Genomic DNA, 21,671 nt, shown 5'->3' on the forward strand with positions numbered 1-21,671 from the left:
TATCAACACACAATGTACACAAAACATATGCACACATCGACAAATTGAACAGCAAAAAAACTATGACACAACAATGACTAAGACGAGAAAGCCTCTAGCTCGCTAGAGATGCGTGCACTTACCTTACCTCCTAGCAGGCCAGCATGCACGAACCATTTATGCATGTTTTTATTTCAAGCACACACCAGGCAGACCACGAACACAAGCACACACGTATAGTGATATATTCCCTCCATCCCAAATTAATATTTTCTTTGGTTTTTCTAAATACATAGTTTTTGATATCTATCTATATACTATGCCTAGATATATACATAGAAAAAGTTATGTATCTAAAAAATCAAAACAAATAGTAATTTAGGATGGAGGGAGTAGCATGGAGCGATAAACCTAATCACAACAAATGTAAAGCATTTAGGTAGTATAAAATTCTCATGTATGTTGAAGTTAATCTAGTGAGGTGTGAAGTCACCTGTTGCTGTAGTTTTTTTAGCTTGGCTACGCGTAATTGGTCCAATATTCACTTGTTCTCTTGATTGGGTGACATATTCTACATCATGTCATTGGTTTACGTGTGATGGTGCATGGCTGGTTGAGATGACCTCATCAGGCCACCCCAATCTCGTCTTTGGCGGCGCCCACCAGACTGGACAACCATAGTGTTATCTGAATCGTGCAAATTGAATCTGCATTGTTATCTGAATTGTGCAAATTAAATCGTGCAAATTAAATATATATGCACTGTTATATGAATCGTTCGATTGAATCGTTTGTACATATGGACAGGAAATAGAGAAATTCTCATACAAAAGTGATTCACAATGTTGTTACTGTTGAGGTGGTTGATACACACAACAACTACGTGGACCAATTTGTTAGCTCAATTTTGCTGAACAACCCAACATCTACATTTTTCTTGACCGCAACAAAGATTGATTTAATCTGCACTTTTAAGTGTTCATTTCGTTCAGCAACGAAAATGCAGTGGAAGCAAAGCTTATTGCTGAAGTACCTTTCTTCAGTGTATTGATTATGCCGCGCCACAATGCTTCGGAGCTTCTTCACTTAAGAGACAAGCCCCCTAGGATATGAAGATGTTATGATTCTTGCTCCAATTGGAATCGGATTCACTGCTTCTATGTCCATTTTAGATGGTTCAGTTACTGTACTGTCGTGTTATGTGAAGGATATGGACAAGATGGTTCATGATAGTTCCAATCAGTACTTCCTAACGACATGCACTTTCCATGACAAGGGAAACCTTGTAGCCAACAGGATTATTTGCTTCTGTGTTTGACCTAGATGGTGACTGTGTTGGGTTCTTGTTTACTGATTGTAGTTAGACTTCTAAATTACTAAAGTACTTATCCCAGACATCGTACTATTATTACCTGATTTATAATGGTATCATCAATACACGAACAATGTTGAATGACTAGGTTACAATACATACATTTATCTTATGAACAGTGTAAAACTTATCTTATGAACTTTTTTGGATATACATTGGCTGCTGAACTGGATTCTTATTTTTCTGTGTCACGTGGACCAATTTGGGATGTAAATAAACTATTCATGAGCAAAAAATTTAATTGTTGCTCCCATGGATTAAGTTTTCTGATGTCCATGGTTCCATATGCGAGGCATTGCCAAAATCAAAGAATCTTAACATACATAGCCTTCCTTTTGAGCTCAACATATAGCATTGTTTTTTATGCTCACATTTCTACTATGAGGTAGATTTGTGGCAGGCTAGCCAGTCCTAAAAATGTTCTCTGTTGGCCTAGAGTACACTGCTCATTTTCAAATGAAACTGCAACCTTGTCATCAATAAGATAATAAAGATTTGCTACTAGGATTTTATAGAAAGCGTAATCCTTAAGCATGATATAGTAAAAACACTTGTCTGAGGTGCCAATTTAACTCTTAACATAATATCACATGGGTGCAGTGAAACGCCCAAATATTCTTTATAAGATTTTTCTGTTTGCTTTTTGACACGTGTTTAACTTAGTTTCCAGTACGATTGATTGATTTTTTGTTCCTGGTTTTTATAGCAGGAGCTATGGGATTTAAACCTGTCTAGTCCATCCATGTCTCCACATCTCATATCCTCCTACACCTTTTCACTCATGTTCTCATTCCAGATCAATGACTTTGTTGGCATTCCATTAGCGGTTAGGGCTTCCAGTTCACTTAGCTTGTGTGTGGCTACATCTTGCTTTGTTGTGCCTTTTTTTTATGTTATTGCAACCTAGAGCTAGGGGTTCAAGCCCGATGCAACTGCTTTTGTACCATTCATTTTTATTACATTTTTACATAAAAAGGTTGTTCAAATTGTAACTTTGATTTTTAAATGCCTACAATGTGCAACTAACTCAATTCATATATTACCATTTTTCGGTCCTTTTTCCACCGACACTTAATTTTTTTTTCTAAAAATATTATGGTTGAAGTGCTAATTGAGAGGCAAATATATGGGTATCAAGTTCTTTTTCCAAACGGTAGTGATGGATAATTTATAAACTAGTGCGGGTTAATTTTTCGTGATGGTGATAGTGTTCAATATTTTGTCGGAAAAGTGTGGGAATTTCTAAGCCCTTATGGCCATTTTTTGGTCAATTACTACAATAAAAAAATATATGGTCATCATGCAAAAGTACTATATAAAGTCCGTATTTGTACAACAACCCACATCATACATATATATATTATGCATCACTCAATGAGATCTCATGTATACATATATACATATATCACACAATATATACATATCCACACACAGTGTTCCCAGTACATATGCAACCTATCGACAAATTAAATTAAACAGCAAATAAACCATGACACAATGACTCAGATGAACCATTTATCATGCAACACAAGCACACGCACATATAGTGATATAGCGTCGATGGATGAATTGGTTACTGCTGCTGCTGGTTGATAACACCAACCGGGACTGATAAAGTAGTATCGCTCTTGGCTTTTTTTACCACAGTGATGTCGCTTAAATCGGAGAGGTATACGTACCGGCAGCGATAACTTGTGACCGGTGGATCTGTAAGTGATCCAATGGCTTGCAAGAGATTGTTGACGTTGAAGTTGCCTCTGATCTCAATCTCTTTCAGATTCGGGAGGCGGTCGATCCCAGAGATGAGGTCCCCAGAGTGCGGCTTGCTTATGGACCAAACAATCTTCTCGAGCTCAGGAGCTGCGCCGGCGGCGGCAAAGGTGACGCTGGTGATGGTGTCGCCGTCGACGACGAGGAACTTGAGAGCTTTAAAGTGGACGTCGTCCCTGAAGATGAGCGCTTGCTCGAGGAATGACCTGCGGCTGAGCTTGAGGCAACGCAGGCTGAGGACGTTGGCAAGCCTTGTCAGAGTCTCTCCTCCGCTCATCTCAGTGTCACGCAGGGAGATGTTAGCCAGTTTCCCGGCCCTCTCGACCCATGAAGGGAGGCTAGTGCCGATCCTTCCGTTGATATCCAGGTTCTCGAGGACCAAGCTGGAGGTTGCCTCCTGCAGCACGGAAATGTCGAGGACCCCGCCCTGGTCCTGAGTGACCCAGATGGACAGCGAGCGCAGGCATCCAGCCAGCGCGTATATCACTCCACGCAGCTGCTGGGCACCACGACGATTGACGCGTCGGATGACCACACCGAGCTTCCTCAGCTTACGCAGCTTGCCAACTCGTCCCAGCTCGGCCCCGTCCTCGGAGACCTGGACGTGGGACAGCGTCTCCATGCTCGTCATCTCATCGATCCTGCTGGGGATCCGCACGGTGACGAGCGACACCTCGGCCGACGTCCTCCTGGCCGTGGGGAGCTCCTCGCCGGTCACCTTGTCGACGTAGCGGCCGGCGAGCAGATGCTTCAAGCTATGCAGGTACATCCTCCCCACGTCGCGGGGACGTAAGCGTGGCGTCTCCCGAATGTCCAGCGTCTCCAGCAGCTTGAGCTTCTTCAGATGGGTGGGCGGCAGCCAGAAGACATCTGTCTTGCGAAGGCTCAGATACTTGAGGCAAACGACGGTGCAGATGGCCTCGATGTGGCGCGGCTTCAGGCCTCTGCAGCCTCCCAGATCCAGCACGTTCAGCCGGTATAGCTCAGGGAGACTGTTGAGGAAACCCACCAGGTCGTCCATGGGGTTGTCGTCCCTCCAGCAGCAGCAGCAACCACAGTAGTCGTCCATGGCCCCGACGACATCCCTCCAGCTCCAGCAGCAACCCGACGCCGCTTGCTGCGGCGGCAGCTGCTGTGACAGAACAACTTTCTTTCGGATAGTAAGCTGGCGGTCGAGGTGAATCGGCAGGTCGATGACGAAGTTCTCGTTCTTGGCGATCTTGGTGATGAAGGTTCTGATCGACCCAGCCAGCGGTTGACAGCTCTTGACCGTGCCGGCATCACCGGTGCGGGCAGGATGGATGAAGCCTCGAAAGAGAAGATCGTTGAAGTAGCTCTCGCCTACTTCTTCGTCAGTCCTCCCTTCTTCTTTGCCAACAAGTCCTTCGGCGACCCACCGCCTGACAAGGCTCGTCCTGCTGATGGCTTTCTCCTCGAGGAAAGCTGTCAGATACAGGAGGCAGCTCTTCTGCGGGATGGACAGCAAGCTGTAGCAGAAGATCATCACTTGGTTCTTGATCTCCTCTGCCGTTCCTCCCTCCTCCTCCTCCTCCTCACCCAGCACTTTCTTCTTCAGCTTGCTCTCCTCTGCCGTTCCTCCCTCCTCCTCCTCCTCACCCAGTACTTTCTTCTTCAGCTTGCTCTCCTCTGCCGTTCCTCCCTCCTCCTCCTCCTCATCCAGTACTTCAATCTTCAGCTTGATCTCCTCTGCTGTTCCTCCCTTCTCACCCAGTACTATCTTCTTCAGCCTATCCAGCTCCAGATTATTGGTCTTGTAACGGTAGGCGTACAGAGCACAAAGAAGCATCCTGATGCATCTCAATGTTTCACCATCCGGAGGCGGAGCCGGAGCCGGAGGGCAGCATTTCTTCCAAGTAGCTTGTACTAGGGCCGGGGCATCTTGAGATCTCACATGAGGAGGAAGCTGCCTGATGACTTCTTCGCTGATGGAAGATGGAACAGCAGGACGTGAACTGTCGGGGATGGCTTGTTCCAGAAGGCGTCGAAAGGCATCCCTCTTCTCCTCTTTGGCGGCGGCGGCGGCGCCATCCTCCGCCGCCTTCTTCAGACCCGGGCCGTCCGGGACTTTGACGTCGTAGCGCTTCCGCCTCTCGCCGATGTCGTTGACGCGGACCTTGAGCTCGAGGATCTTCTTGGCGAGGTTGCGGCGCATGATGTACTTCTTGGGGTGGAGGAGGAGGAGGTACGCGGTGTCCAGGAGCCCCTCGCCGTCGTGCCGGGCGATGTCGCGCACGTAGCGCTCGACGCAGTTTTCGGCCATGTAGGCGATCTCGCGCACCTGCTTCATCCAGGCGCGGATCTGGTCGTCGTGCTCGCTCTCCGTCTGGGTGAGGTGCCGCAGGAACCCGTTCATGCTGTCCATCTCATCCTTGATGAACTGCATGTTGCCGCGCAAGCCGCCGAGGAGCCGCGCCTCCTCCTTCACCGCGGTCGACAGGAGGCCCAGCAAATCATTGACGGCGCCAACGGTCAGGTCGGCCATCTCGATCGGCGGCGGCTCTGATCTAGCTACCAGCTGATTGAGGTGAATGTGATGGCCGCCGGTAGAGGTAGCATTTATAGCACACCAGTGCGTGCGTATACACCACACCCAAAAAGGAAGCAAAGGAAAACCTAGCGGGAGGGCAAAGAGTCGAATAGAATATCTTTCTTCTTCAATCTTTGTCAAACTTGGATCTGTTCTTATAAACATCGACACGCATGCATGCGTGTGTCCGACCTAGAATCTAGCAGGCAGTTGCTACACAATGCACGCCAATATATTTTATCTTTTCTTCCCACAGAGTATAAAGACAGCTTTCGTTTACGTAATTAGCGCCAGGTTTACAGCTTTACAGCTAGGACGTAATTCGTGCCAGGTTTACAGCTAGGATCCGATGTGATCGAGATTTCAGCCAGACTCTCATAATCAAAATAGCTCCGTCCAGAACACGTGCAACGTACATGCAGATTACGAGAATACATGACTGGTATTCTGTAGAGAAAAAACAACTCATTTACGAGAATGGCGTAGGCCGAAAAATGGCGTGATCAAGTTACTACAAAACAATACCCAGTTTACTGGAATCCAATTTACTACACTGCATTCAGTATTGTACCAGAACTCATATGATGGGTTACCACAATGCAGCAGCATCGTTTTACCATAACAGTGAATCAATCGATACAAGGTATTTATCAACATGGCGTGATCAAGTGACTATAAAATTGTGATGGCCAGATTACTATTAAGTCAATATAACGGAAGTACAATAATGCCTTAGAATGATGTAACACAAACATAGGTTTTCTGCTATGCTTTTCCTCTAGGCTGAAGCTCTTTGTAGCACATTCCATTTTCCCTGCCTCATTCATGTGGTGATATATATAGCAGGGAAACAGTTCCAGTCCTTGTCCAACGAGACGCTGTTTGCAGCACGTCGTTGGCATCTTCAAATGCACCGGCAGCTGCAGAGTGTTTGTTTGCTGCATGCTGCACGAAATATTGAACTCATTCAGTTGAAGCTGGTAGGCCAGATATTAAATCTACCCTGCCGGCTGCTTAAGTGAGCGCATCATGCCCAGAACCTGCCAGAAGGTTTCATCCCCTGCAAACCTAAAAATAACAGGGAGAATAGTAAATAATATGTTCATTGCAAAAATATGCAGAAATCATGTTGACGTAATGTATTAAATTTGAACTACCAATGTCATTTGGTTAGGAGAATAACCTACCAGAACTGCTTGTTACGAATCCAAGACTTTACATTTACCATAATAAATCTACCAATTGTGATTTCCAAGAATCTATTTACCATAATTTAGTATCACGCTACTTATAGAACCCAGATCCAGATAAATAAACTACAACCCTATAACCTGGTATTAATATAATTCAAAAAACTAGTAAATGATATGGTTAATTTACCACATAATTGATCAGTCAAAATTACAATAACACAACAATGGCATACGTATTTTCTGACTATGATTTGCGATAAAGAAAGTGCTTGACAACTAAAGAACATGAGTCCAAGAAACTACTATGGTTAATTTACCACATAATTACAGTAACACAACAGTGGCAGACGTAATTTTCTGACTATGATTTGACAAAGGAAGTTCTTGACAACTAATGAACATGAGTCCATGAAACTACTATAACATTCAGTTCCAACAATATTAAAAGTTTACTAGTGAAATCCACATAAGTTGAATGGTAGTAAAGTATTTGGTTAATTTACCGCTGAGCAGGGTTGGAAGCCTAGTAAATTACGAGAATTATTTACTATGAAGCCTGATAATTTACTATAAGAGCGATAAATCATCCAAAAAATTATTTGTACCTAAAACCTATGCAGCCAGCTGGTACATAGTGTTCATAGAAAGAGAGGTCTAACTTGCCAAAAGTAACGTGCTGACCAGAATGGTGCTCGTCGTTTTTAAGCACAGTGGCTACACTAATTGAAAACTGAGAAGTATAATAGAAGTTAATAAGGACATGAGCAAATATGTACGACATACTTCATGGGTCAAAATTGCAGTAACACAATGTTGATTGAAATAATTTTTTTACTACGATTTATGAGGAAAAAAACATTCTGATAAGTTATTAACAGGAAACCATGAATTTGCCATAACATTGACAAGGTTCCATCGTAATTAAAAAAAATAGTTTGGTGCTACATAAGACCCAGATTTTAGATAAATCAAACACTAATCTAAAACCTGGTGAAATAGGCATACTTAAAAAATAGTAAATTAACAGGAAACCATGGAAAAGTGCTAAAAAATTGGACGAACAGTGAGCAAATAAGCTCACGAGCACCAATGAACCACATATATAGGAACACAACAAAATTGAACGTAAATTACTGACAGTGATTTACGAGAAACCCACTTCATGATAAGTAATTAACATAAACCAACGAATTTACTATAACATCGACCAAGTTCCGACATTTCACAAATTTAGTAGTAATTCAATCGCAACTCCAATGTATTTAGTAGTAAATCCGTCATTCAAAAATTTTGTCCATACATTATATATTATATGAGGACAAGCAGAGATAAGGATTCTGAGGACAAGCAGAGGAAATGTATTTTGTTCACAACCCACTTCCTGAAGACCATGGAATCTCACTGAAAAATTATGCACGGTCATCAGCGCAATACACTATTATTGGTCTACTGCATAATGTACATAATATATCTATACCTATTATTAAAGCAAGTAACGCCTCTGCCTGGATTTTCGTCCGTCGTGGTTATTTTACAAAAAAGTCCCTTGACTTTTTAGTAATCAACCCGCAGTCCAAATGTTGAAAAGAGGGGAGCTCGGGTAGAAAAAGAAGGGAAGGGAGGGGGTTAACGGGAAAAACACTTCTCCTTTCTTCACAACAGAGAGGCGGAGGGAGATTGGGCGCGGGCGGCCGGCAGCGTCGGTGGTGCGGCGTGGAGCGGCGGCGGCGGCGGCGGGAGAGCCGGCGAAGGGGACGGCGGCGGGGGCGGGGGCTTGCGGCGGCGCAGGCACCGACCAGGCAACGTAACCAAGAATGGCCGCCCGCGTCGCCGCCACCCTCGTCGCGCTCCTCGTCGCCCTCTTCGCCGTCGCCGCCACGGCGCAGGCCCCGGCGGCGGCGCCCAAGATGGCTCCGCTGCCGCCGCCGCCCAAACGGGCCCCGATGGCCTCCCCGCCCGCGCCGCCCATGGGGAGCCCGGCCTCCGCTCCCTCGGCCTCCGTCCCGGCCATGAGCCCGACGGCGGCGAAGCTGGTGTCTATGGCGCGCGGCAATCCCCGCGTCGCCATCATCGACGTCAGGTACGTACGTCCGCGGGCCGATGCCTGTGCTGCGCTGCCCTACGCCGCGCCGATTTGGAAATCGGAGCGTAGAATTCTGATTTTGCCCTCTCCGTGTGTTGCTGGGGAATTCGATTGGAAATGGAAGGGACGAGGAGAGGAGCTACCAGGCGCACATCGCGGGGTCACACCACTTCGCCAGCGGCAGCTTCGCGGCGCGGATGCCGGAGCTGGTGCAGGCCGCCAGCGGCAAGGACACCCTCGTCTTCCACTGCGCTCTCAGCCAGGTCCCAGATCCGCCGCCCTCGTTTCTCTCACTTCTATCCGAAGCTCCGCACCCTGCAACTACTCTGCCCCGTTCCCTATACATACAGGGGAATCTGATTCTCCCCGGATAATGCTGTTCTAGGAACTATCGCACGTCCGTTGGCTTGATTCGCTTTTGCAAATGGAAACATATATGTGTTGGTTTGAGGCACAGATGATTGTCAGCTCAGTAGAGGTGTTGATCTTCATCTTCCTGTGGAAACTGATAATTTGCACAATGCACATCATATTAGCATTTGACTGTTAAGATGTCCACTAGACTATGCAATTGTTAAGCCAACAACAGCTTTGGTGATGCCAATTTGTTTTTGAGCGTGGTCTCCACATGTACCTTCCTCTGATTAAATTAACTGCCCTACCCTTGTAATTTCGTTAGCTTGATCATACTGGTGGCCTGCATAGTAGACCTGTATATGCACTGCTCTGTCCTGCATATTAGACTTGTATATGTAATGCTCTGTTCAGGTTTTCATGTTTGGGTCAAACTTTAGTATGAAAAAAAAAAGTTTAGGATGCCTTAGCTTTAGCTAGGAATAATGATACAAGTTCAGGATTCAGAATCTTCCTTGTGGGAGGTATCTAAGAAAAAATTGCTATCCCGAGGCATTCCTTTCCTTTTCCACTGGATGGTTGTTGCAAATGACGCAATAAATCTTTCCCTTGGGGAAAAGCACAAAGGGAGTTTGTTTTGTTTTATTGACAAGCCACACAGGAAGTTAGAATTAACATGTCACATCCAATTGTAACTTCTTTTTTTGCTTATTAAGAAATGTGTGTGAAATTGCAGATAACAGCTTGCTTTTGACTTTAATGAAATATACGCTGTGATGCTGTTTTAACTTCTATAGAGAATGCAAGGCCTATGATGTTATTGCTGATTATTATGCCCATGGCTTTGGTTTTGCTAAACGCTTAAACATCCATTAACTTCCAAACATTATCTGATGAAATAGATGACCAATTGAACAGTCTTATCTAAATCTCATCATCTAGCTCTACTTCCACCTGTAGTTGATAGCTAGGAGTTGTACCCACTCGATATTTCTTCTGGAGCAGAGACCTTTTACAATTTTACTCTCTAATGAATAGTGATGCTCATATCTCATGCGCTGTTAGTATCCCAAACTGTGTTAGTTTGGCAGCAGCATCGCTATTACTCCCACCGTCCCAAATTACTATTCGTTTTGGTTTTTCTAGATACATAGCCTTTGACATGCACCTAGATATATATTATGTCTAGGTACATAGCAAAAGTTATGTATCTAGAAGAGCCAAAACGAATAGTAATTTGGGACGGATGGAGTATCTGATGGCAGGAACAGCAATGCAGCAAGTCCTGTTTCCTCTGTTTTATCTGTGTTCTTTTATTCTTATAGTCTTCATTTTATATCCAAATCTTATCTTTCAGTCCAGTGCAGGGATTATATGTAAATAAAATAGTTTTTTCCCCTTCCTAACTGTTGTATCACTGCACTCCAGGTGCGAGGTCCAACATGTGCTCGGATGTTCTCTGACTATCTATCGGAGACCAAGGAGGATTCAGAGATAAAGAACATCATGGTACTGGAGCTCGGGTTTAACGGATGGGAGGTTTCAGGGCAGCCTGTTTGCCGCTGCACCGACGCTCCTTGCAAAGGGACGTGCTCATGAACACACGAGTTCCATGTCAGGCCTTCACAATCAACGATCAGCATGGTCGGCGGGAGAACTACGTCGAGGGGTGGGAAAGAAGGCAAAATCATATGCTCAAGTTACTGATGAAGAAGAAACTTATGTTTTATGTTTTATGTTACCCGTAGCAACGCACGGGCATTTCTGCTAGTGTATATATTAATGTACATAATATATGCACAGATAGAGATATATGTAGAGATTTTCTTTTATATATATCGAGATATAGAAGTTTATTTATGTTGAGGTTCAAAATCTTGATAAAATAAAGAAAAATAAGAAAATCTTTCATATTCTCTCTTACCACTTGCACAATGTTCAGGATTAAAAAAATTACCAGAATTGTCAGTTATATGTGCAAAATTTCTGTGCGACAACTAATGAATGAAGATATTACAGAAGTGGATTTACAATATATCTCATGATTGTTTTAAAATATTATCGCATAGTTACAGTATACCCCAAATTAGATGAAATTGGACAGATCCTAGTGACAACCGTTGTGCAATACACCTCTTTGCATTGATTTGTTTGACCAATTAATCTGCTAAAACAATCTAATTTCAATCTGCAGTGAGGGTGAGGAAAAGATAAAAATAAGGGCACGTGGTGCCAAGCAGACCCCAAAGCTACTTCGGATTTGACATTCCCCAATGAAAAAAAATAAAATTAGTGATGATGGAATCGATCCAATCAAACAGCTTAATCAGCGGGGGCTTTTCAGGTTCAATTCCTACTACGCAACCAAATCAGATAAATAAACAAAACGAGATAGATTTGCCTTACCAGAATCGCTTGACAGCCTAATCCGCGGGACAGCACGACCTGGCCTCCCGTGCGCGGGTCGGTCCTCACCATGGCTGTCCTGCCGCCGGGATCTGCCGCTCCATACGAGGTATGTTGAGAAGAGGAAAGGGGCCCCAGCCAGGTCGTTGCCGGGCCGCCGCCGCTTCCACCTGGATCTGACGCCATTGCCGGCAGGCGGCAACCCGCCCCAAATGAGGTCGCCAAATTGGGAGGGTGCTGCCGGCGCGGAACGGAGGGGCGTCGCCGGGCCGTTGTTAGGCCGCCGGGACTCCTACCGACGGCGTAGCGGCAGCGGAGAAGAAACAGGGCGGCGACTGGTGCGTGCGGGATGGCTGACGGGAAGGCATGACGAGCGGTCCATTACGAGCTGGATGAGCCTAAAGACTCGTTACTCCCGGCTCGCGCTCGGCTCCTCCGCTAGGCTCGCCGGCTCGGACGACCGGGAATCTGGAAGTGGGGCGGATGATCTGGACGGTTGGATGGTCTGGCTACAAAATACCTATTTTGTGATCAGCTACAGAGAAATAGATCTCTCTATATATATATATGAAATCAAAAAAGCTGATATACTCAAGATTCAGAACACAAGCGAGGTCGGGAGTATTTCAAGATTTCTGATCAATATAACCTTTTTGAAACTAATAAACTTATTTTATAAAAATAATCGTTCCATGCGTATTTGCAAGGAATAGGGAATTGGATCCTTCGATCCTTATCTTTAATTTATCATCTCCACATAATGACGGCTTTAGATTGCCACACTACTACAAGCAATGCCCTATACCCTTTGCGGCAGCTATATAGTTTATATAAGTTTTTAGGTGTGTGTGAGTGTATTATGTCTAGTTTTGTATTGTATGGCTGTAAATCATCTTCAGGGTTTGTTGGGTTAGGTGGGGATTAAAAAGTTTTGCAGAAGAGCAAGAGGATTAAACCCTTAATTATTTTTATTTTTTGATGTCGATTGTAGGTTATTTTGATTTTTTGGATTCATAGACTTTGCTATGTACTTAGATATAATACACTATGTCTAAATACATAGTAAAAATTATGAATCTAGGAAACCCAAAACAACCTATAATTTAGGATGGATATGGATATGAGAGTGTTTCACACATTTGTGTTTTTTAAGTTCACGTTAGGTGTATTCTGATGTCGATTTTATTTACTATATAAATAACTAAAGTTCACTATGTTGTGCTGCAGACCTAGAGATATAAGCACGAGTTTGAGACGGTTGCGAAAGGAGAACTATGTTCTGATCTAGAAGGTGTGCAACACTGGCCTAATACCACTGAATTTATTATTTTTGAGTTTATACTAGAGTGATGCAGGTTTATTTCTTTTTCTTTGATTGCTATACTTAAGTAATATGTGTACTACTGTAGGGTGAGTGCTAACAAGTTAGCCTTATTATATTATGCTTATCAGTATCTCTTACACAGCCTCTTTAATGAGTAGGCCAAGTATCTGTCGTCTTGCATGAAAGAACATTTTGTTGATGAAGCATGCCTGTCTAAAAAACATATATACTCCCTCCGTATAGGAAAAGGAAGTCGTTTTGGACAAGGTTTGAGTCAAACAGTGGGAATATAAATCATGAATAACTTTTAAGTTGATGAGTTTGGAAATGTGAAAGTCATATAAATAGATTTGTTTTGAAAAATACTTTCATAAAAATATACATATATCACTTTTGGATAAATATTTTTATAAAAATAAAGAGTCAAAGTAATGCTTTGGAGACCGTGTCGCTGTCCAAAACGACTTCCTTTTCCTATACGGAGGGAGTAGTTCCCAACGTGTTGGATCCAGTAACATTAGTTTGGCCTTGTTACTGGATCTGATCTTGTTTTTCCCAATGTGTTGGATAGGATCCTTGCTGAAGTTGACGATTCTGGTTACACAAACTGGTATTCATTCTGATTCATCTCATTGCAGGCATTGCTTGGTTGCTCCAACCTGCTTGGAACTTATAAAGGCTTAAATGCTTTGTTGTTGCTGTACAGACGATGATGAGGACAGGTGGCCAGTACCCAAGCCAATTTAGTATCATCCCTAGAATAATGTGGACGTCGTCCCTGAAGATGAGCGCTTGCTCGAGGAATGACCTGCGGCTGAGCTTGAGGCAACGCAGGCTGAGGACGTTGGCAAGCCTTGTCAGAGTCTCTCCTCCGCTCATCTCAGTGTCACGCAGGGAGATGTTAGCCAGTTTCCCGGCCCTCTCGACCCATGAAGGGAGGCTAGTGCCGATCCTTCCGTTGATATCCAGGTTCTCGAGGACCAAGCTGGAGGTTGCCTCCTGCAGCACGGAAATGTCGAGGACCCCGCCCTGGTCCTGAGTGACCCAGATGGACAGCGAGCGCAGGCATCCAGCCAGCGCGTATATCACTCCACGCAGCTGCTGGGCACCACGACGATTGACGCGTCGGATGACCACACCGAGCTTCCTCAGCTGACGCAGCTTGCCTACTCGTCCCAGCTCGGCCCCGTCGTCGGAGACCTGGACGTGGGACAGCGTCTCCATGCTCCTCATCGCACCGATCCTGCTGGGGATCCGCACGGTGACGAGCGACACCTCGGCCGACGTCCTCCTGGCCGTGGGGAGCTCCTCGCCGGTCACCTTGTCGACGTAGCGGCCGGCGAGCAGATGCTTCAAGCTCTGCAGGTACATCCTCCCCACGTCGCGGGGACGTAAGCGTGGCGTCTCCCGAATGTCCAGCGTCTCCAGCAGCTTGAGCTTCTTCAGATGGGTGGGCAGCAGCCAGGAGACATCTGTGTTGCGAAGGCAAACGACGGTGCAAATGGCCTCCGCAGACCAGGTCGTCCATGAGTTTGTCGTCCCTCCAGCAGCAGCAGCAACCACAGTAGTCGTCCATGGCCCTGACGACATCCCTCCAGCTCCAGCAGCAACCCGACGCCGCTTGCTGTGGCGGCAGCTGCCGTGGCCGTCCAACTTTCTTTCGGATAGTAAGCTGGAGGTCGAGGTGAATCGGCAGGTCGATGACGAAGTTCTCGCTCGCGGCGATGCTGGTGATGAAGGTTCTGACAAACGCGCAGTGCTCATTCAAGGTCGGTGCGGCAGGTGGATGCACCATTTTCTTAGTGTGTGTTTGGTTACTGGGTTGGATTGGGTCGAAACAGGTTCGACCCCCTTCGTCCCACGTTTGGTTGAAAAACGATGTGGAACAGGTTCGACCCAGATGGGAATATTTCCACTTGATTCGGGTCGATCAGATTCCTCCAAAATGGAGGGATCGCGCGGACCCAGGTGGATGCTGTGCGGCTCCGTCTCGCGCTCGCCCGCACGCCTCCCTCGGTCGCCGCTGGTGCACGGGGAGGAGTCAGCGTTGCCAGGCGGGGAGGAGGCGGTGGCGGTGGGGAGGAGCTGGCATCGCTGGGCGGGGGAGCAGGGCAGCTCGGCGTGGTGCAGAGGTAGGGGCGATGCGCAGAGGCTGGCTGGGAAGAGGGAGGGTGGGGCAGTGGCCAGCGGCCGGCGCAGGATGAGGGAAGGATGGGCGGCGCGCGGCCGGTGCAGGAGAGGGAGGGATGCCCGGTGCGGCGCGGGGAGCGGGGGCGGTGAAGGGGCGGCACAGGGTGGCCAGTCCGGGGAGGAGGCGGCGCGGGGGCAGCCGGGTCGGGGAGGTGGGGGCTGGCGGCGCAGGGAACCGCCATCAGGGGCCAGCGTGTCGGCGGCTGGGGAGGAGCCGGGGAGGAGGAGGGGCTTGCGGGGAGGAGAGGAGGAAGAAGATGGAAGGGAGGGGAATAAAGAAGAAGAGGATGATAGGTGGGCCCCGTGGCTGACAGGTGGGGCTACAACTAACGGTGTTAAAAGTACATCCATCCCAACCCTCTCAACCTCTTCAACCAAATAAAAGACTGGGTCCAACCCATCCCTCTCCATCCCTTTCATCCAAACACGAGTTGGGTTCACTCTAACCCAACTCACGTCATCCCAAAACCAAACGCATGCTTAGTCAATTGCCAATGTAATAGAGGGTACATATGGATAGTGGCGAATGAAGGATTTTACATATGAGTGTTCGTAATATTCATATTTTGTTCATAAATGTATATATCATACTACTATATATTTAGCTGATGCTCAGTGATTACTTGTATCCATATAACCATATTAAAACATATAAACTATCATTTTTTATGTATAAAATCTTTTGTCTAGAAATATCTTTAAAAGTATAAGTCTTGTATAATTTCTACCTATCTTGTAAGGACTATATACCTATTATATTTGATTTGAATACCATCCTAGATTTTTTTAGCGAGGTAAAGATTTTTAGAGGTGTCAATAGGCATGCTATGTTTAGCCAGCGGTAAACCTCCTCCATCTTGCTCTGACTCCACTACCACCGCCGAAGGGGTGGCATGACCCCATCCAAATATATGCTTTCCTTCTTTTCTAATAATCTAGACCAGTTAGCAACACATCATCTTCATTCAAGTAGAATAACTTTCACTATTTAATTCGAAGGCAGGAGCGATTATGTCCATGGTGGTTCAAGCTGGGTGTGCCATATATTATTGCCTTTTTTTATTATGAAATGGTGTTGATTGTTTATCCAATTCATAATAAGATCATAGCTTGCGGAACATGTATGAAGAAGTGGTAAAGCTACCATGTCTATGTGCAAGGTTAGCACATCACCTTTATGCAGTCTACCAAACATGATTTAGGTAGAGCCTAGTTACATTGTCCAGTCTAACAAACAAGATCACATAAAATGATAAAAAGATGTTGCATCTTGCATTGTTAGCATGGTTCATTGGGCCCATCTCTATAATACGAGCTTGATCAACCCTATTTAGGCTACTAAATATGCTCGCAGTCTTCTCTCACTGGCACTTGCAATTCCATCTGACATATGCATGATCTAAAATGTTAGGAGGTGCAAGTAATTGCGCTTGTTCTTCTCTTTTGTATGCTTTGATCAGTCATGATATTTTCTGCTTTGTTCTACATGATACAAACTACTCAAGTATCAGTAAGATATATGGTTGAGATAATACTTTTCTGCGCAGGTACGTGCAGTGTGCATAAATCTTGATTTTTTGCTTGAAGTATGTGAAAAATGCCAGTACAAGCATGCCAAACCCTAGGCATAGCAAAAACAAGTATTTTTTTAATCAAAATCATAAAATTGATGTACGCACATGCACCTATATATGCAGTGATCGTTCAAAAGCAGTATATAAAGTATAGAGTCCATATATACATATTTACGAGGATAATATAATTTGTTTACAACCATCAACAACACATATTATCATGCATCACTCAATCAGATCATACGTATGTACATCACACAATCACACACGACAAATTAAACAGCAAACCGTGACGCAGTTAGTACGCATGCAGTAGTATAACGGTATCACACTCCAGCTAGTGCTGCTGGTTGATAACGGTAACCGGAATTGATACGGTAGTATGCCTTGCAGTTTTTGGGACCTCGGTGATCAATTCGTTCCCAACGGAGGCGGTGGAGGACATGTAGCGGATGTAATACCTTGGATCACTTGTGGATTCTTTAGTGGCTTCCACCCAGTCCACGAGGCTCGTCGTCTTGAAGTCGCCTCTAAGCTCAATCGCCTTCAGATTGGGAAGGTAGTTGATCCCGACGATGAGGTCCTCCCCATCACGTACCCTGCTTCTGCCTATGGCCCACACAATCTTCTCGAGCGCAGGAGCTGCGTCGGCGGCGAGGAAGGTGACGGTGGTGATGGGGCCACCCTCGAGGACGAGGATCTTGAGAGCTTTGAACTGGAGGACCCTGAAGACGAGTTCTTGCTCGGTGAATGCGCCGCCGCTGAGCTTGAGGCAACGCAGGCTTAGGACACTGGCAAGCCTCCTCATAGCATCTTCTCCGCTCAGCTCAGTGTTACGTAGAGTGACGTTGGCTAGCTTCTGGGCCTTGGTGATCCATGAAGGCAGGCCGCTGATCTTTCCCTTGATATCTAGGTTCTCGAGGATGAAGCTGGGCCTGGGGGCGGCGCCCACCATCTCTTGCGTGGTGGAGGAAGAGGAGGAAACCTCGTCGAGAGCCCAGCCCTGGGTGGTGACGCAAACTGACAGTGAGCGCAGGCATCCAGACAGCGCATGCAGCACTCGACCCAGATGTGCGGTACTGTCAGCATCGCCATGGACGACCACACCGAGCTTCCTCAACTGACGCAGCTTGGCAACTCCTCGCAGCTCGGTTCCGTCCTTGGAGACTTGGACGTGGGATAGTGTCTCCATGAACCTCATGGACCCGATCTTGCGAGGCATCCGCACGGTGATGAGCGACGCCTTCTCGCCCGGCGTGAGGTATCGGCCGGCGAGCAGGTGCTTTAGCTTTGGCAGGTTGATCTTCTTCGTGTCGCGAGGCCGTATGGTTGTTCCCCTGATGTCCAGGGTCTCCAGCAGCGTAAGCTTGTTGATATAACAGGCAGGCAGGTGGGAGACGTCTGTGTTCCGAAGGCTCAGATACTTGAGCCAGACCACATCGCCAAAGCTCTTGAGGTGGTCCTTCTTCAGGCCTCTGCAGCCTCCCAAATCCAGCACATTCAGCCGATATAGCTCAGGGAGTTTCTTGAGGAAATCCACCAGCGCGTCCATGGGATGATCCTCCTCCGGCGAAGCGCTGTCGCTGCAAAGGTTGCAGCGGCGAGCGATGTTCCTCCAACGATCCGCCGCTTGTCGTTGCTCTTGCTGCGGCGGTGGAAGACGTCGAACTATCTCTCGGATCCTGAGCTGGCGGTCGAGGTGAGCTGGCAACGAGACCTCGAAGTTCTCGCTTCCAGTGATGCTGAGAATGAACTCGCGGACTGGCTTCTCCATCACACAGCTCTTGACCGTGCCGGCATCGCTGAAGCGAGCAGGACGGATGAAGCCTCGAAATACAAGCTCACCGAAGCAGCACTCGCCTTCTTCTTCTGGAATCCTCCCTCCTCCTCCTCCTCCTCCTCCTGGTTCTTTACCTACGAGGCCTTCGGCGACCCATCGCCTGACCATGCTTGTCCTGCTGATCTCCGACTCATAGAGGAAAGCAGTTAGATACTGCAGGCAACTCTTCTGGCTGATGGACAGCATGCTGTAGCAGAAGGTCATCACTTCCTTCTTGGGCTCTTGGGCTCTTCCCTCTAATTTCTCCTTGAGCTTCTCCAGCTCTTGATTTGTCGCATAAGGGTAAGCATAAAGTGCACAGAGGAACATCTTCTTCGTGCATCTGAATGCTGCTCCATCGTCGCCGTCATCCTGAGAACATTTCTTCAGGATGCCGTGCACCGTGGCAGCTTCAGATTGTACGAGAGGAGGAAGCTGACGGACGATCTCTCTGCTGAAAGATAGGTATCTCAGAACAGCAGATGGGAGAGCAGCAGGAAGCAGGCCGCCCACAGCAGTCGTCGCTCTGCGGAGAGACGAACGAAGCCAGGCCTGATGGTGGGCCCTCCACCATGCTTTGCTGCCGACGACGTCTTGTTCCAGTTCCAGATCCAGTGCGCGTACAAAGGCCTCCCTCTTCTCCTCTTGTTGGCCAGCAGCAGGCGTCGTCGGCGCCAGCTTGAGGTCCGTACCAGCCGGGACGGTGACGCCGTAGCGCAACCGCCTCTCGCCGACATCGCGCACGCGGGCCTTGAGCTCAGTGATCTGCTTGCCGAGGTCGTGGAGCTCACAATACTTTTTGGGGTTGCGGAGGAAGCGCACCATGGTCGCCAGGGCGCCCAGGCGTCCAAAACGAATAGCTTCGAACGGGACTATGTCGTGGACGTAGCGCTGGACGCAGTCCTCGGCGACGTAGGCGATCTCGCGCACCTGCTTCATCCATGCGCGGACCTGGTCGTCGTGCTGGCCCTCCGTCTTGGTCAGGTGCAGCAGGAACCCATTCATGCTGTCCATCTCATCCTTGATGAACTGCATGTCGCCGGGCACGCCGCCGATCAGCCGCGCCTCGTCCGTGATCGCCTTGGCCAGGACGCCCAGCAGCCCGTCAATGGCGCCTTGGGTTAGGGCGGCCATCGTCGATCTCTGATGAGCCTGCCTGATCTTTAACTAATGATCTTCAGCTCAGTTCATCTTCAATTGTATTGTAGCTAGCTAGATGGATTGAGAGGGAGGTGCCATGCATGCTCTCTTTTGCATGCAAATTGAGGTGCAGTGTGTTGTCATGGCCGTGAGAGGCAGCATTTATAGCTGTTGTTACACTACTGTTGCTGTACTGTATACACCACCCCACGCCAAAAAAGGAAGCAAAGGAGGAAAACCTAGCCGGAGGGCAAAGAGTCGAATATTATACCTCATCCTTTTCCAATTGGCAAGCAATGCAAGCAATAGCGAGTTGAATCCTTTTGGTTGCCCCACACAATGATAACCTTTCAATCTTATTTCTTCATTTTTGTCTAATAACTCGATCTTAGTCCATATCCATCCAACTAGACGAGAACATGAATGAGTTGGAGGCCAATTGAGATTTAAAGAGACGCACGCTACCTAGCTCTAATTAAATACCATGGGTTTGGAGACCAATTTAGCAATGTTAATTATTATTTACACATATATGGGCTAGCTTTGCAAGATTTTTCGATATGAATGGAAGAGTCAAGGTCAAGCATCGGACCAGGTTACCTATTTTAATACCACAGCAGGATGAAGCTTCTTTTGAGGGATGGTGGAGCAAGAATTTACAGCAGGTGAGTGGACGTTCGAGGCGCTCTTTGGATGCGATTATCATGTGCACCGCGTGGAAACATTTGGAAGGAGAGGAACCGGAGGATTTTCGAGCATAAATCATTTCTACCTTGGCAAGCTAAGTGCTTGGGCTAATCATTTCTACCCGAGAGCTGGAGCTCTCTTAGAGTCTTATGTTTAAGTTTGTTCTCATGTGTGTTTACTTTCTTATGTAATATCAAATTATATGTAAAGACTTGCTTGCTTCCTCCTTAGATGACATGACGTAGCAGTGCTCCTGCTCCTTAAAAAAAAAGAGACACATCGGCACGCACGCATACGTCAGAGCTAGAATCTAGTACTTGCTGCACTGTCCACGTCAATGAAAGCATATATATATGCACTATAGCGGAAGCTCAAAGACTCGAATATTGTATCTTTTCTTCCCAAGGAGCAGGGAACTGGATTATTTCACCACCTTCTTTCTTTAATACAAAGACAGCTTTATTAGGTTGTAAAGCTACTACGGATCAAACAAGTAATCCCCTAGTATTCCTTATATGTCCGACCTAGAATCTAGCTAGTAGTTGCTACACAATGCACGTCAGTATTTTATCTTTTCTTCCCACGTAGTATAAAGACAGCTCTATTAGGTTGTAAAGCTACTACAGAACAAGCAACCTCCTATTCCTTGCAACGGCCAACTCTCGTCTAGAATCAAGCGAACTGGAAGCTCTACTCATATATCGTCTATTTTGGTTCTATATGAAATCAAAAGGTGGTATAGTCATATAGATATATAGTGTCACTGCGGCCGGTCCATAGCATGAGGCCGGGAGTATTTCAAAATTTCTGACCACCCAACATTTTTTATCCCGGTTGACTTTGGACTCGGGACTAAATGACCTTTAGTCCCGGGTTAAAAATGAACAACTAACGGGAGAGCTTTAGTTCCGGTTGTAACGGCTACTAGGCTCAAAAAATCTGACGGGACGTTTTGTCCCGGTTAGTCTTTCCAACCAGGACAAAAGATTTAGTCCAGGTTGGAATTTTCAACCGGGACAAAAGTTCCTCGCCTATAAATTGCCCTTCTTCCTCCCCGAGCCCAAGCCACTCCACCCTGACCGAGAGCTTCTTTTTCCTTCTCCATAGCGAGCAAGCAACCTTAGGGAGGTGCTGCATGATTTTTTCCTTCATTTCCATGGGGATTTCACTCATCCCCAGCGTTGTAAAGGTTAACTACTTCATCCTCCCTTCATTTATTGTTATTATGCTTT

The 21,671-nt window shown here is 46.6% G+C and overlaps 4 protein-coding genes across 7 annotated transcripts; 1 reads left to right on the forward strand and 3 right to left on the reverse strand.

The window, feature by feature from the left end:
* Positions 1 to 2,924: 2,924 nt before the first annotated feature.
* Positions 2,925 to 5,624, reverse strand: LOC101761109 (disease resistance protein RPM1). Its single transcript, XM_004967329.2, has one exon. It carries the CDS (start codon positions 5,622 to 5,624, stop codon positions 2,925 to 2,927), a length of 2,700 nt encoding a protein of 899 aa, XP_004967386.1.
* A 540-nt stretch (positions 5,625 to 6,164) lies between these two features.
* Positions 6,165 to 12,106, reverse strand: LOC105914495. 4 transcript variants are annotated; one of them, XM_022826776.1, is made up of 3 exons: positions 11,706 to 12,096; positions 6,710 to 6,729; positions 6,165 to 6,614 (listed from the first exon to the last, which is right to left on the reverse strand). In XM_022826776.1, exons 1-3 carry the CDS (start codon positions 11,889 to 11,891, stop codon positions 6,320 to 6,322), a joined length of 501 nt encoding a protein of 166 aa, XP_022682511.1. In that variant the 5' UTR covers positions 11,892 to 12,096; the 3' UTR covers positions 6,165 to 6,319. The 4 variants fall into 4 exon arrangements, 1 of the variants encoding a protein (XP_022682511.1); XR_002677752.1 differs by having other exon boundaries at positions 6,182 to 6,614; positions 6,710 to 6,737; positions 11,706 to 12,105; XR_002677753.1 differs by lacking the exon at positions 6,710 to 6,729 and having other exon boundaries at positions 6,182 to 6,614; positions 11,706 to 12,106.
* On the forward strand, positions 8,576 to 11,071 carry LOC101760417 (arsenate reductase 2.1). The gene is made up of 3 exons (XM_004967328.4): positions 8,576 to 8,942; positions 9,070 to 9,208; positions 10,728 to 11,071. The coding sequence occupies exons 1-3, from the start codon at positions 8,677 to 8,679 to the stop codon at positions 10,896 to 10,898; spliced, it is 576 nt and encodes a 191-aa protein (XP_004967385.3). The 5' UTR covers positions 8,576 to 8,676; the 3' UTR covers positions 10,899 to 11,071.
* A 4,801-nt stretch (positions 12,107 to 16,907) lies between the features above and the next one.
* On the reverse strand, positions 16,908 to 19,873 carry LOC101784070 (probable disease resistance RPP8-like protein 4). The gene has a single exon (XM_012845758.2). The coding sequence runs from the start codon at positions 19,744 to 19,746 to the stop codon at positions 17,131 to 17,133; it is 2,616 nt and encodes an 871-aa protein (XP_012701212.1). The 5' UTR covers positions 19,747 to 19,873; the 3' UTR covers positions 16,908 to 17,130.
* Positions 19,874 to 21,671: the final 1,798 nt, after the last annotated feature.

The sequence above is a fragment of the Setaria italica genome, chromosome V (genome assembly GCF_000263155.2).
Source record: "Setaria italica strain Yugu1 chromosome V, Setaria_italica_v2.0, whole genome shotgun sequence".
Taxonomy (NCBI): domain Eukaryota; kingdom Viridiplantae; phylum Streptophyta; class Magnoliopsida; order Poales; family Poaceae; genus Setaria; species Setaria italica.

Bases quoted from the DNA above. Each gene is read 5' to 3' on its own strand.
- LOC101784070 (XM_012845758.2), bottom strand. From the start codon at position 19,746: ATGGCCGCCCTAACCCAAGGCGCCATTGACGGGCTGCTGGGCGTCCTG.
- LOC105914495 (XM_022826776.1), bottom strand. From the start codon at position 11,891: ATGGCGTCAGATCCAGGTGGAAGCGGCGGCGGCCCGGCAACGACCTGG. The intron at 6,730-11,705 runs GTAAGGCAAATC...TTAGGTTTGCAG, and splicing joins TAGGCTGTCAAGCGATTCTG to GGGATGAAACCTTCTGGCAG. The intron at 6,615-6,709 runs GTTCTGGGCATG...TATTTCGTGCAG, and splicing joins GGGATGAAACCTTCTGGCAG to CATGCAGCAAACAAACACTC.
- LOC101760417 (XM_004967328.4), top strand. From the start codon at position 8,677: ATGGCCGCCCGCGTCGCCGCCACCCTCGTCGCGCTCCTCGTCGCCCTC. The intron at 8,943-9,069 runs GTACGTACGTCC...TGGAAATGGAAG, and splicing joins GTCGCCATCATCGACGTCAG to GGACGAGGAGAGGAGCTACC. The intron at 9,209-10,727 runs GTCCCAGATCCG...ACTGCACTCCAG, and splicing joins TCCACTGCGCTCTCAGCCAG to GTGCGAGGTCCAACATGTGC.
- LOC101761109 (XM_004967329.2), bottom strand. From the start codon at position 5,624: ATGGCCGACCTGACCGTTGGCGCCGTCAATGATTTGCTGGGCCTCCTG.